This window comes from Chaetodon auriga, chromosome 5 (genome assembly GCF_051107435.1).
Source record: "Chaetodon auriga isolate fChaAug3 chromosome 5, fChaAug3.hap1, whole genome shotgun sequence".
NCBI classification, from domain to species: Eukaryota; Metazoa; Chordata; class Actinopteri; order Chaetodontiformes; family Chaetodontidae; genus Chaetodon; species Chaetodon auriga.
Window position 1 is genome coordinate 24,960,837 of NC_135078.1, and position 14,698 is coordinate 24,975,534.

Below are 14,698 nucleotides of genomic sequence, written 5' to 3' on the forward strand. Positions count from 1 at the left end.
CACCGGTGGTCAGTGTTGAAATCAAACGCACTGTCACCGAAGCGCAGCGAACACTTATGCTCCCGCACAGCCGTTAGTGTACTTGTGGTATCAAACTGACACTTTCTCCCTTGGCTGCTCCTGACAAGGAATTTCCTCGTCGAAAAATTAGCTGCACCTTGCCAAGAGCACAGCGGCAATTTGTACAGTTGTGAATAGATTTGATTCTGAGTAGATGAGATAAACGTTTATTGTGTAGAATAATATGCAGGCCCAGAGGGTACAAATGCACGGCGTTGGTACAGTATGAACTATGATATAAAAAAAATCCCTTATTGTCGACCTTAAACTGTAAAATGAATATTGGAACAGCTGTCTGTCAACTCAGCCTGATTTGAGAGTAATTTCAAGAGCCTCTCTAAAAAGTCACTAATCAACCTCTTCCAACAATGCAAACCAATTTCTTCATAGTTGATTGAGAACAGCAATTGCTATTTTGGTACTTGGACTCAATGAATAGGCAGCTTTCTATCTGGGTATCTACATATTGAAAAAGAGTCAAACTGGCACTAATCAACCAATGCAGCAGCAAGAACCACATACGTTTCTGTGTGTCTGCCCGACAGCTTGAGAGACAAGATTAAGTAGCAGACAGTTATTGCAAAGTAAACTTGAGGATGAGCAAACGGGGTCTGTATATTGAAGTGAGACGGCGTATGGATGCATTTCCCACAGCTTTATCCAGGAAATCCAACCTGCGATGAACAGGATCAATTCCTTTATTTCCAAGGTGCATGTTATTGCTTTGCCATGCAAATGCTTTCAAAAGCACAGTAATGCCATTCCGCTATTGTGGGGGAATGATCGCTGCACCAGGACAAGCAAGCCAGGCTTTGATGGGTGCAGAATAACGGTGTTACAGAGCTAAGCAATGTGTGTGTGGGTGTGCTGCAAATAGGTTATTTTGAATGTTTTTTTTTTTAGAAGAAAAGAGGCATTACTGAGGCCTATTGGTGCACCGAGGTGTACTTCCAACCAAGGCGATTAACATGAAAGGAAATATCTAATGTTATTTTCCACTGCTGTGAAGAGAGAAGCAGAGAAAAGCCTGTAATCACATTATTATTTGTGTCGGAGATCAAGATCAATCAGGGTTAAAGCGTGTCACAATGTTTAACAATAACAATGGATGCTTGCTTGTGTAGGAGATGTACACAACAACTGGATGTGTGATTCTGGGGCTGGGGGGGGGGGGGCTAACGAAAACTAAATTATGTCTTTTTTGGTCTCTCTTCGACCAGAGTTGTGTGCATTCTGATTCCATAAACACACACACACACACACACACATAATATTTAACAACTGTAAATGTGACTCGTAGTGTTTCCTAATGCAGAAAGAAAGGGAGGAGGCACCATTGAAAAAAAACAAAACCAAAAAAAAAAAGCAAAAACACAAGCATAGAAAAGGTTTCACTCCCCTCAGAGGCCTGTACTGGAAACAAGGCAGCATCTTAGCGCATGGGGAGAAACTCAAATAGAGACTACATCAGCACACACAGACTGGAGAAAACATTCAAAGAGCAGCACTTATTTAACAATATGTAAACCACAGTATAAGAGGGCCAGAGGTGGAATCACATACACCATTCAAACAAGCACGCACCAAAACATTATGGCTTTTATGCTCCCTCTACCAAACAGGTACAACAAACCATTGTGTTCCTGCAGAATGGGTGACTGCTAAGACTCTGTCACGCAACGTATCGAGCTGGTGAGCAAGCGAGTGGTGAGAGGGAGATTCAAACTTAATGAGTGCTTTGGCAGCTTGTGTGGAAAAGGCAGGGAGGCAGGCAGTGATTAACGGAACACTTCAGAGTACAAGGCACAGCGGTGCTCAAAGAAAACAGTGATGATCTCCACTTAATCGCGGAGAAGCCCGGAGCATCTGCCGCCAGAGCAGGGCAGCGGCACCGGCGAGCTCCCGCTCCGCTAGGCTGTCATCTCCAGAGAGCTGTGGCCATATGCTCGGCTCTGCCGCAAACTCACAGGAAGTTAATTTTCTGACAAAACACAGGGATAAATATGACATTCAAACAAGTTGTGCTCAGCCAGGCTGAACACGGATGCCGTGCCAAGCTCAAGCTGCACACGTGTCACATTTAGGAACAGAGTTTATTTTCATGCTCACACGGTCGCTTTTTGCCTCGTTTTGTAGAAATACAGACAATGGGTGGTACTTTTTCAGCTAGGCGTTAACCTACTTAGAGACTGAGCTATGTTATGTATTACAGGGAGAAAAAATTCAAATGTAAAAAAGACAAACAAACAGACCTATGATACATGATACAGGCTTGTAACTACCAAAGCTACTACAATAACATAGCCAGTGACCAATTCATGGCAAAATGTTTCTATACAGTCGCACATGGAGAACTGAAGAGGAACTGTCTTAACTGCAGACAAACACACATCCCTCAAAACCCTAAAAAATTGACAATGTCATTGTCCTTAATGAAGGGAGAGAGAAAGAGGGCAGAGACATGAGTGGGGAAAAAAAAAAAATATTAACTTTCATTTCCGTTCACAGACATATAGCTCCCCACGGTGTGCCATTAAAATAATGTCAATCAAACCATTAAATAGGAGCTCTGTCTAACCTTGTCTGTTGCAGGTGAAATGCCATAGTGGGCCTGAACAATGGGCTCACAGGTGTGAGCAGAATCCCAATACCTTATCACTCGGCCAATAAAGAACAGAATATAGTGTTTCTCAGATCTCAGCAGTCTGCTACCACTCCATTTCAGACAGTAAAGAGAAACGGAGCCTTAGGGGTGAAGCCGGCTGTTCCAACCTACAGATTCCTTACAACAATAGCCAGTATCATATAGTACGGAGTCTGGGGGATAGCTGGAGGTGGAGCAGCTTTTCTGGTCTGACTGAAAAAATGCACTGAGGGAGGCAATAGGGATGAAAGAAGATGGAGGTTGGTGGTACATAAGAGAGAGCCAGGTTTGGGCCTCCACTTGGGGCAATCAGAGGCCACTGGTATGGCTAGAATGGGAGGAAAGGGTGACTGTGATACACATACCACCAGGTCCCATTCTCTGCTAATGCTACTGCATTCACCCGCTTCAATATCCTTTGCTTGAGCAGAAAGAGGTGAGGGCTGGGCGCAGTCATGCAGATCCCGGCAGCCTTTATCAGAGAGGAGAGGTGAGAGCTTTGGCCCCTGGGCCTCCATACTGCTGCCAGGTGGCTGGGTACTTTCTTCCCCCTCCCACCCAGTGTGAGGCCAGTCTCATATGAACCCTAAGGCCTCTCTTCTGGGAATTTGTCTTATGTTACTGCTGGAACAAGGCCAAAGCAACAACAGATAACATAACAAGAAAACCGTATTCTGATGATAAAACAGCAACTCAACACTTCACTGTAGCAGCAAGACCGGAAAACAGCAATTTCAAAAGACTTAAAGCTTCTCCATACTGACTTCAGCACAGGAGAAACAGAAACAGGTATCTATATTTGGAGTGAGTGAGAAAGAGTGGACTTATTTTTTTTAAATCCATCCATTGCAATATGTAGGTGTAAAAAGAAAAAAAGACTTAATGTAGAACAATGCACTAATGTAACTGCAAGAGACTGGGAAAATCTGTCGAAAATATAATATATCCAGTACACATGCGCACAGAAGCACATACCCATATATCAAGTGTTGAGTGGCAATCATTCACCTAGACACTGTCACACTGCGGTAAATGGGCTTATTTTGCATGAGAAGGAAGAGGGAGTGATGGGCTGCAGCGAGCAAAAGAGGGACTGAGGGACTGAATCAAATGATATGAGTAGGCAAAATTAAGCTCCAATGCAAGTGGAACACTTCACAAGAGAGCCAATTTCAATTCCACAGCACTTAATTTAGGATTTGTATGGTTCAGCAGCATGCTACTGTATGGTAAGCCATGTAAGGACAGAGATAGAGAGAGACAACCAGCAAAGAGCCATCCAGGCCCTTGAGGTATCCATCACACATGCCTGCCTCCATCATTCCCTCAGTCTCTCTCTCACTCTTTCACGCGCACAACAATGAATTAAAAATTAATGATATTATACTGTAGAGATTATGTAGATGTTTTAAGGGGACATTAGAAAATCATATTGGTTTTAATGTGATGAGTGCACGTTTTTGTGAGCTTTGTGTTGTTTGTGTGTGTCATGCTTGTACGGAATGAAAGGAGGGAGTTAATGCAAACTCAAAGTGTTTCAGGGTTTCAGGAGGTGCCAGCATTCATCATGTATTCAGCTTTGATTTGGTCATCACTTTCAATGCATTAGTGTCCTCATACCTGGTGCTCTTTGAAGTCAGCCCTCTGGAAGTCATAGCCTAGCTGGGCGTAAAAGTTGTTGCCAAAACTGTAGGCCTGCCCAGTGTCAGTCCATATGAAGGAGTGTCTGCTTCCGCAGGCCACACCGACGATATTGATGTCGCCCACATCTGCATCACTTCCTTTAATTCTGACTTCCTGTGGCAACTTAACCTCGACTGGCCGGTCCCTGACTGCCCTCTGTCCGTCACCCAGCCTAGAAAAAGCAGACAGAAAACACACTTCTGTTGTTTAAATTAATAAAATAAAATAAAAAAAACTTATTAACCATTCAGATTGACAAACTAGTAAAAGTTATTCTTATTAAGAGTAATATGAGTTGTTGTTAGTATCATTTGCTGGTATACATTGCAGTAGCAGTATCGTGTTGTTGTCTTTCTGATATATTTCCTGCGTGCAGACAAGAGTCACATATAGAGTGTGTCTAACAGGCATATTTCAGCGAGGTCAGTTTTACGTTCCTGGGGAAGAAATAATAACTGAACCTAACTCAATTTGTAGCTGTACAAATGACTTTACATAGGCCTTGGCTTAGAGTTGTGTTTCTGTCTCAATGTCCCTAGTGTGAGTGAACAAAGAACATCCAAGACCCCTTTTCAAGATGAGCTGGTCAAACGCAGCCCCAGCACCCCTGTGACCTGTGAGCTCCCAGCAGCTTCAAACAGAGCTCTGCTGTTTGCTTCTTGATAAAATGCTCCTCTTTGTATTTGTTTCCCTGAGCCAGCGTCATAACCTGCAATGCCCCGGCCATATCTGCTAGTTTGCGGCATGTCTGGGAAAAATAACAAACAGTCTTCTCCATTATTTCCACAAACGGGGAACGAAAGGTCCTCGCCCGCCATCCCCACGAGAGTCTGTATTGATTACAACAATGCTTCAACTCAAGACAAGACCACTCTGGGGTCACTGCTATTTCCATCAGAAAGTTTGCCAGTTTAAATTTACACAGCTCTCTCGTACTCTTCTCCTCTCTCGCCTCCAGTGAGACACACAGGAGAGCTGAGGAGTTTTCAGATATCAGAGTGCCAGTTGTATAACGGAGATGCTCACCCTTTGCTCTGCAAGTGGGTGTTGTGGAGCGCCAACTATAGGCTCCTCCAACTATAAGATCCCCACTAGAAAGCCTCGACCTGCTTAGAGGGGTCAAAGCATCATGAGAGAAGAGAGAGAACGAGACAGACAGAAAGATGGAGAGCAAGAGAAGGAGAATAAGGGACAATGGGAGATGATGAGAGAGTGAGAATTGATGCCTTTGTTTCTTTTATGTATTTCTCTGAGGTCTGCTGTGCTGCTGTTTGAGTACTTGAGGGCCACTGAATCACTGCAGCCCCCAGGCCCTTAGATGTCATTACAGCCAGACTGGCTCCTGGCTGGAGAAGTTTTAACAAGGAAGGTCATCAGGAGGAAAACAACTTATCTTTGTGTATAACTATGTCTGTCTGTTTGTCTGTCAAAGTGTCTTTCTGCAGTGTAATATACAGCATACTGTCAGAAGACAACAAGGCATTTGAATGACTTTGGCCAGAACAAAACTAACCAAGGATAGTTGAACTTTTTGGACACCTGAGTCGTCCCCTAATGTATTGCTACACCTTCTTACTGTATCGTTCAAACACTGTCAGAATGAGAGCAACGAAAGCGTGAACAGTGCTATAATACCAAAAAATGAGGGAATAAGCACTGTTCACATGGTCGTTTGGACCCTTTAACTTCTGAAATTCACTTACTGTCCACTGGTGCCATTGCCCCATGCAAAGATCTTGTTGTCCACTGTGGAGAAAAGAAAGAGGAGGACAATGTTGAGACACGTTCGCTGAAATGGATGAGCAATGCCATAAAACACTTTGTAAGCATGGTCTACCCTTTGAGACGATCTTTGAAAAGCTGTGCGGTTACTGATGTGAAAATAATTAAAAAGTGGTAATCTTCAAAAGCTGTAGATGTCTCACAGTAACAGCTTAGGTTGTGTGTTTTTCCTTTTGTCCTCAAGTGTAGAGTGAGCGGTGCCGTGTCAGTGGGTGGACCCTTCCCTGCTGTGTGAAGTTTGATTAATACAGCCTCGACAGAGAGTTCAGAGACTGGGGCCACCTCTCACACACCCTGCTGTAAAATAATGAGCCTTCAGCGGGAAGGAATAATATACATGGGAGGAGAGAGACACTTCCTTAGTCTGAGTCCAAGATGAATATATTCAAATGAAATGAGGAGAGGAGGCCATCCTAACTGATTAGACTTGTCTCAAGGAGAGGGAGAAGCCTATATATTTCTGCTTCTATGTACATGTATTTAACTGTCACCTCTCTGCTCTAACAATCCAACATGGCACTGATCCATTTGCATATGGTTTCTATAAATACCTGGACCTCTACCTGTTCCTGCAGTGACTCCAGTCATGTTGGAACACAGACAAGCCTTATTGGTCTTATGGGAACTCAAACACCACAGGGGTAACAGCCAATAGCAACGGACTTTACTCATCAAGCTAGCCGAGCCCTCATACATTATAGAGTAGGCTATATGATTTACCTAAGCTTGTCAAAAGAGAAAAATTATCAGGCAAATGTGGGGTAATAAATTGTAATCCGTGCTGCATATGTTTGACTCGTGACCCTTGGCATTCTGAGGGTTGGGTTGTATGAAAGAGTTGTCGCACAACGTGTGAAAGGAAATAACATGAAAGGTGAAATACCACTTGGAAACTTTGGGGGAAAAAAACAGGTCAACGTTTTTTATGAGAAGTAGTTCACGTTTCGAGGGATTTATACTAGATGCTGCTATTATCACGGGAATAAGAAGGCAACAACATGTTCGTAGTATATGGTCGTACTATGAATTTGGTACTGCTGATGTTGGCAGTGCACTTCTGGCAATTCGTACACATTACGTTCTTTTGAGGCCAATTAACTAACTTTGAAATACAAATGCAACATTCATATATGAAAACTAAAGAAAGCTGGTGAAAACAAAGGGCTTTTGTCAGCTGTCCCTGCAACCATCACACCAGTGTCAACAAATTTCTGCTGCTGTGAGCTCCTCCATTAAACATGACCTGTCGTAATTTCAAACAGGAGTGTTCCTCAACGACACACTCTTAAATCAAGCAATTTTAGCACGCATGCTATGCTTGTGTTTCTATTTATCACCCCTGGCAGGAGGTTATGTTTTGTTTGTCATGTGGATGTCTAAGCTCTCCCTGTGCCCTTCTAATTTAGTTTATGTATTTATTTCTTTAGTTTTACCCACTTTTCTAATCTCAACACGCCACATACTCTATTTCTAACTATGGGCGCATTTACTTCAGCATATACTGAGGGGTGTACTGAAGACACAGGCATTCCTGCTAATCAGTCACTATATATGTAATTGGTATACCGTACGTGTGTACAGTGTGGTACTCCAACTTCTAATTGTTCTTAATACCATGCAGAAGAGAACATGCAGAACGTTTTGGCTGTGCATGTCGTAGCAAAGCATGCATGAAGTACAGTATGTACAATACAATGTAGTCAGCTTTGATTTTCTTTACTACAGAACAAGACCAAGCAATAAACACTGGAGACTGCTACTTCAGCTCCAGCTTGGGCACCGGAAAGAAACACCACATCTAATACGCGGGTGCTCCTGGAGAAATGCATATGGTAATGATTCACATGAAATTATATCCTTGAGCTCAGCTCTGAACATACAGCTCACTGGACCGACTACACTCATTATGAACTACTGCTAATTACCAGTCTATGTACAGTTTCTCTGGTCACAGAAATAATAAGGACACAAAAATACTTTAATGAAAGGATATCCATTAATGGACCATGCTTTTAAACACTCCTTAAATACATCAGCAGACCACAGAGCATTGCTGCAAAAAGCATCGCAGCTCTGTGGCTGACTGTGGGGCTATGGTTGCTGTAGAGCTATTACTGTCATGCATAAAGAATACAGAGACAGTGCAGGAGTCCAGGATTTAAGTTTACTTTTACAAGCATAAGAATCCTCACTGGAATAATGAAATAAATATGAGAATGAAAATGCAGTGGGAATAAAGACTGTGACTGTTCCAGAGTTTTATTTTCTTGTTTTGTATTTTTTGTTTTCTTTTGTTCTTCTACTTTTTGTTTTCTTGTTTTTGTTTTCTTTTGCTCCTGTAACTCCTGAGAATTGTTATGTGGGAGTATGATAAATAGCGGTGCTTAGAGTGTGTCGAACCAAAACATGAAAATATTGGCAGCCGTAGGTCTGCTGCAATACTCTGCACTCAGACACATTAACGATATCTGTGTTAGCACCGGGCCTGGGTCAAACAGTACAAAATAATAAATAGCACTTTAGTATTTCCAGTTTTAGATGTTTTTTAGTTTTACATTACAAAAGTGCAAAATGGGTGGGATATAAAACCCCAGTTGACTGCTGCAAACTTTATCATAGATGGCCAAAGTTGAGTATTTGGTAAATCTAATCTTTCTGAGCGCTAGGGATGCAGTGATCTGATGCTGATATCTCTTCCATACTGACCCGAATACCTGGACTGAGTATTAGTAGCAATGTGGTCAATCTATGGACCGATCTGTTCTATTCAAGTCTATGTTTACATCTACATGCACATACTGCGTCGTGCATCTCCAGCGCACTCAAAGTATTCTGCTAAAACACAGCTGGCCTCAACAAATGTAAGAGACACCTCACTAATGCAATGCAAGGTATGCAAGCCTGTCCTGGAGATGCTGACTGTGTATCTGCCTTTCCTATGGAAAGTCATTTGTAAAGTTAGGAAAGCAATGTTTAAGTCAAGTATTATTTGATGCAGGTCTTTGTAGTTTATACATGACCATGTGTATTTATCTGAGAGTCCAGACGCATCACTTCACTGTGATACCCCCTCACTTTGTATCTTTGAGTCCTCCACTATCCTCAGAGTGGCAGATGTTTCTCGCCCCCTCCTACCCACTCATCCACCCACCCAGCTCTCTCTCTCTGCGGCAAGGGCAGCGGCTGGTGCGGGGGCACAGAGGCCGACAGTGGTGCATCAGGCTGACGTACAGAACTGATGGGCAGGGCTGAGAGCTGGCGGTGTGGCAGGTTGAGTGTTCACCCTCCTTTGCCCCCCACTAGCCCCCTGCTAGCCCCTGCTGCTCTGCACCATACCCAGGCACCAGCATCCCAGCGGCTGGTGGCCCATTGCTTTTCTCCCCCATAAAAATAGCCCATCCCATTATTCTTCTGCCTCCCTGGGGGCCACAAGGTCTCCAGCATCATTACCAGGACTAAGGATCTGACTCTGCCGCCACAACTTGGCACTCCCCCTCCTCTCTTCTCACTCCTCTAATTATAGGTCAAGCACTCTTTTTGTAAATTATAAAACCTTTGTTCTTATCAAGAAAATAGAACGTAAAGGAAAGATACATGGAAGGAAGAGGAGTGAGGAAAAAGAGAAAAAAGTAGATGAAGAAAAAGGAGGCAAATGTTGTAAAAATTAGAAAGGGGGGGGAAATTTTCAATTATAAAACCAAGCTAATTTGGTATGACCAGCGACTGTCATGCATGGTGACGGAGCTCCATTATGCAGTCATTTGAGCTCTTTCAAATTAGTTATGTTAATGTCCTGCGTGTGAATGTAACACTTGGATGGGACAAGATTTCAGCAATTAATTTCTACAGTCAGCGGAGAGACAAGCAAATTTATTTTCCCCCTCTCAGGGAATTGGTGGTGGAGGGAGTGAGGAGGGGAGAGAGCATTCTGGAGCAGGGAACAAGCTAAACACAAGACCTAAATAAAGCCTGAACAATGGGAGCCAATGCCTCCTCATTCATTCAATTGACAATGTTTTGCAGCTTAAACCTGTTTTATTAATTATGTTTGACATTTCCTTAATTAGTTTCATTTACACCAAATCAATCCCTGCTGCTGTACAGCGTCATTTATCATTTTAAAAAATTTGCATAGCCAGTGCTGACTTTTTCTACTTAATTATACATTAAAAGTGTCAGCCGCGCTTGCTGCCTGGCATTATCTGAGGCAGAAAGGTTTGTGGCTGGACGGGGGTGGCATTAATCATCAGGGCGGGCGCGGGCAAGGGGTGCTCCTGGTCGCCAGCGGGAGAGCCAAGCAGGGCTTCTCATTTTCGAAGCTTGATGCTTCCGGGGCCATGGTGACCTCAATGACCTACGGGGAGAGGCAGACAAATCAACGACCTCCAGCCCCGAAAACAACTACAGCTTGTTTATAAACCGTGGTGAGAGGAGGGAGGGAGTGTAACCGGGAAAAGAAAAAGCTGGAAGACGTGAAGCCAAATCGAAAACATAAGTTGAGGAGACGGCAGCAGATATACAGGTACTAAAGGAACAGACATGCATCGCACAGATTCTTTTTCAGCCGGTCACGTGACATTTAAAGATGCCAGCAATTTAATGAAGTAATGTTTTTTCAGAAAAACACGTAGTACAGGAAACCAGCTTCCCACAAACATAAAACAGCTTCATGAAATAATACCAGCTTTTGTTGTTGCTAGTCACAGATCAATAGTAACGACCACATGCATTCTACTCTTACTCGAATAGCAACTCAGTTGGCTGAGTCAGCTCACAGAGTACGGCTATTACTTCCCCTTCGGCAAGTTTGTGAACACAGAGCAAACTGACAGCTCAAACACCTGGCAAGCTCACTCCTGAGTAAATCTTCTGAGTGTTGAGGTGAACATGGCTTTACAAATCACCCATTCAGGAACCGAGACAGAAATTGGCAGGTAGGCAGAGCCGTGGTGTCAGGAGTGAAAATTACTCTGAAATGCGGAGCACAGTGAGAGGCTGAGTGAGTGAGCCTCTGAATGGTGAAAGCTATGGGTGTCACTGTGTACTATGTTCACATGGGAAATCAAACAAGTGTATTTTGGAGGTGAGTCAACACTTTTGTCCTTTGGAAAATGAAAATATTTAATGTCAATTTAAATTCAGAGTAGCCTAAGGTATTGCCACATACTAAGAGAAGTGTGCAGATCAGGATACGGTACCTGTTCATGCACAAGTGACACGATTACTCTCTCAGCGGTAGAATAGCAGCATTTACCGTGTTGTAGTTCTCATACTGAAACTAATCTTTTAATACGAGGTCTCTCTTTAATTAAATAGATGCCATAAAACGTGCTGTGATAAAACCGGTCATTGTTAGCATGAGGGGAGCTGCACTAGCTGGAATCATTGAGGGAAACACATCCCGAATCTGGGGCTTGGAGAGAGAGAAAAAAAGTGCCGTCCCGAGCCACTGATTTCTCAAAAAGTCCCCTGAATAAGCTGTATCAAGATGTAAAGAGGAGGCTGTAGCCATTGCTTTGCCTGCAACGTCCTTCAAGGGCAACACAAAAGAAAGGCAGGCAACAAAGAACCTGATGAAGTGGCTAATGCCCTGGCATGCCCCAACAGGAGCGGCAGGGGGGCGGCCAGAGGCGGCAACGTGTGCACGCCTCACTGCCTCAACTGGCTCCAGCTGACGTACTAACTATCCTCCCAGGGTCGTAAGATTAAGAAATGCAAAACCATGAGCAATACCTGTCGTTGCAACAGGCCAAATCAATATTGGAAAAGAAAAAAAAATACAGGGGAAAAAGTTACTTGCTAACAGACAGAGGACTACTTAAGAATTAATTCCTAAAATGTGGCGGGTGGAGAGTCTGAGTGTCAAACATCATTATTCTAGAAAGTTCCTAATCAGCATATTAATGGTGGCACATTGACTGCAGAAGTTTTTATTATTTCAAAGTAAAGTAGTTGAAATAAGCCACTGAGTCTTTTCTGTCATAAAAATATTATAATTCATATAAGTGATCACTCTAAAAACTAGAACTTTCCTTTCTCAACAGCCCCCCCAAACATCACCATCAATTCCCCAACCAAAAGTACCCCTTTAAATGCAAAACATTTCCACTATCAAGGATTATGCTTCCTTTCAGGATATATGAAAAACCCTTTGTGAAAATATGATGATGAATTCATGGGCCTAAAACTCTGGGGTAGTTTTTACATCGGCGAAAAACGGAGGGAGGGGAGGAGAAAAATCACCTATTTGGATGGCATACATTACCATTACTCTTGTATTGTGTCTCCACTTTTCATAATGACGGGGATAAGTGTCCTGCTCCGAATGCGTATCCACTGACAATGGAAGCAGACATTACTTGGTTAAAAGCTCAGGGTCCTGTGGGTAAAGAGGCCCAGAGAATAAAGAGTATCCGTCATGGCTAACGAGCTATAAGGATAGCACATTGCCTTTATAAATCACTAGATCTTGCTGTTTATTTAAATTCATTGGTGCCTCATTATAACTGAGCTATGCACCTTTAGGTCCGAGTTGATTAGGAGTGCCATAGCTCAAAATGGCTTTTAATTCAGTGAAACGTAGCTCTGACCTTGGTGCCGTAACCCTGACTAAAACACGCAGCGACTCCCACATTAATAATGATGCTACCTTTACTGGGCCGCAGAGCCGCGCCGCTGCTACTTAAAATATGTATTATTAGTTACCAGCGACGGCACATTTATCACACCAAATTACCCTTCGGTGTAAAACTGCTTAATTCTGGGTCCCTGTACCCCTCTGCACTATTACCTGCTCTTTAGAAAGGCCTGGAATTAAATGTGGGGATGAAATGTCAGGGTAATGGGGAAGAAGATGCAGGTCGATGGGATGCACACTTGATCATTCCCTGGTGGCCTTCTCCACATCAAGACGATATACTGAATGTGTCTTCCTCATAAAGAGAGCTCCATTGCACCTTGCTTTTTAGACCTTTAAAAAAGTAAATAAAGGGTACTTCTTTGAAATATACTTTATAACGTTAATCTAAATTACATTCAAAACATTAACTACTCCATGTGAGAGTGAATGAGAATTTCATAGTCAAGCAGCATAAGTATCAAGATTTCATCAAAAATGTATTTCATAAATAAAAACTTTGAGTGAAACAACCATAAACTTTGGATTCACTAAGGCATTTGAGCAGACTGACACTCCTGGGAGGTGGGCCCATGTAATGTACATAAACAGGCATCTATGCGTGTACACAGTCACAAACAACCCTAGCTACTTTCAGCCTACTGTAGTTAGAGACAGCAAACCGGCCTGCAGCCGCTAAACACTTGTCATTGTCCCTCCCATGCGTGCCCACCAGAGACTGATTACTTTGACCAATCGGCTAAATGATTAGATCAATTAGGTACTTTAGAGTGGGCATCAACAGCGGCCTGCTGCAGCTTCAAGACCTGTGGGCCCATCAGAACCGCCTCATTAGGTCTCTGGACTCTACCCAAAACCAAACCACAAAGACAAAGATAGAGGACCAGAGGAGAGCAAGATAGTGGGGAGAGAAGAGACAGAGAAAAAGAGAGAAGACTAAACTTCAATAGGTGAATTAGATGCATTCCTACAGTAAAGCACCTTTGGGATCAATTGTGTTTATGTGGTGCAACATCTCAAAAACATGTAAAAACAATACAAAGCGATCTAACAGATACATAAGTGGGAGTATTTTGAGTGTTAGCCATATAATCCATTGTTATGAGACCAATGGGAATGCACTGGTATACAGAATTTCTTTTCTCTAAGGATAACATCAAACAGTCCAGTAATAATTTAGATTACCAGGGACAACACTATGTGGGGTTTACAGAGGAACACAGACAGTGCTGGCATAAACACATTTCTCATATCAAACACAGCTGTATAGTACATAAATATATGCACAATGCATTAATGGTTGCTGCTCATCTGAGCAAGTGGCAAGGCTCGAGCAGTGGGGGAAAAGAGACGTTACACACGTTCCATCAGATGTCGAATCAATTAGTCACGACCATCTTCCAGAGTCAGAAATAACCACTCGTCCTCCAGTCTCCAGGGAGCCAAGGATGGGCCCGGGCAACAGAGGAGAGATGGGAAAGTATCCAGAGACCCAAAGGGGGGTAAAAAGGAGGAAAATGAGAGAAAAGGAGAAAAGGGGATAAATAATGCTGTCTGTTCTATACTGCACAGACTAGCGTCTCTATTTTCACTGGATTTCCATACATACAGACAATCCTACACTCTCAGCAGAAGTGCTTTGCATATCAGAGGGCACTCATTTTGCACACTGCAAACACTCCGGTCATTAACATGTGATGACATTATCTTCCTAATCGCACTACAGAGGGTCTCCTCTATAATGTATACAACACTTCTGCAGCACCGACTCGAACCCTTCTTGACAACATCATGGTCTTCATTCGGCTGCTGTTTGTGTCTTTTTCTTCACCACAAAGCCTATAATCTTTTAATCTGAAGCATAAAGCACGTGTATACAGCACATTGATCAT

General features: G+C 43.0%; 1 protein-coding gene across 1 annotated transcript in view; it reads right to left on the reverse strand.

Annotated features, from left to right (window-relative positions):
* Positions 1 to 4,318: 4,318 nt before the first annotated feature.
* LOC143320700 (uncharacterized) overlaps positions 4,319 to 14,698 on the reverse strand; it is a 45,128-nt gene continuing 34,748 nt past the window's right edge. The window contains exons 3-4 of the mRNA XM_076730557.1: positions 6,091 to 6,133; positions 4,319 to 4,559 (exon numbers count right to left, since the gene is read on the reverse strand). Of these exons, the coding sequence (XP_076586672.1) occupies positions 4,319 to 4,559; positions 6,091 to 6,133 (284 nt within the window). The remainder of the gene's footprint in view (positions 4,560 to 6,090; positions 6,134 to 14,698) is intronic.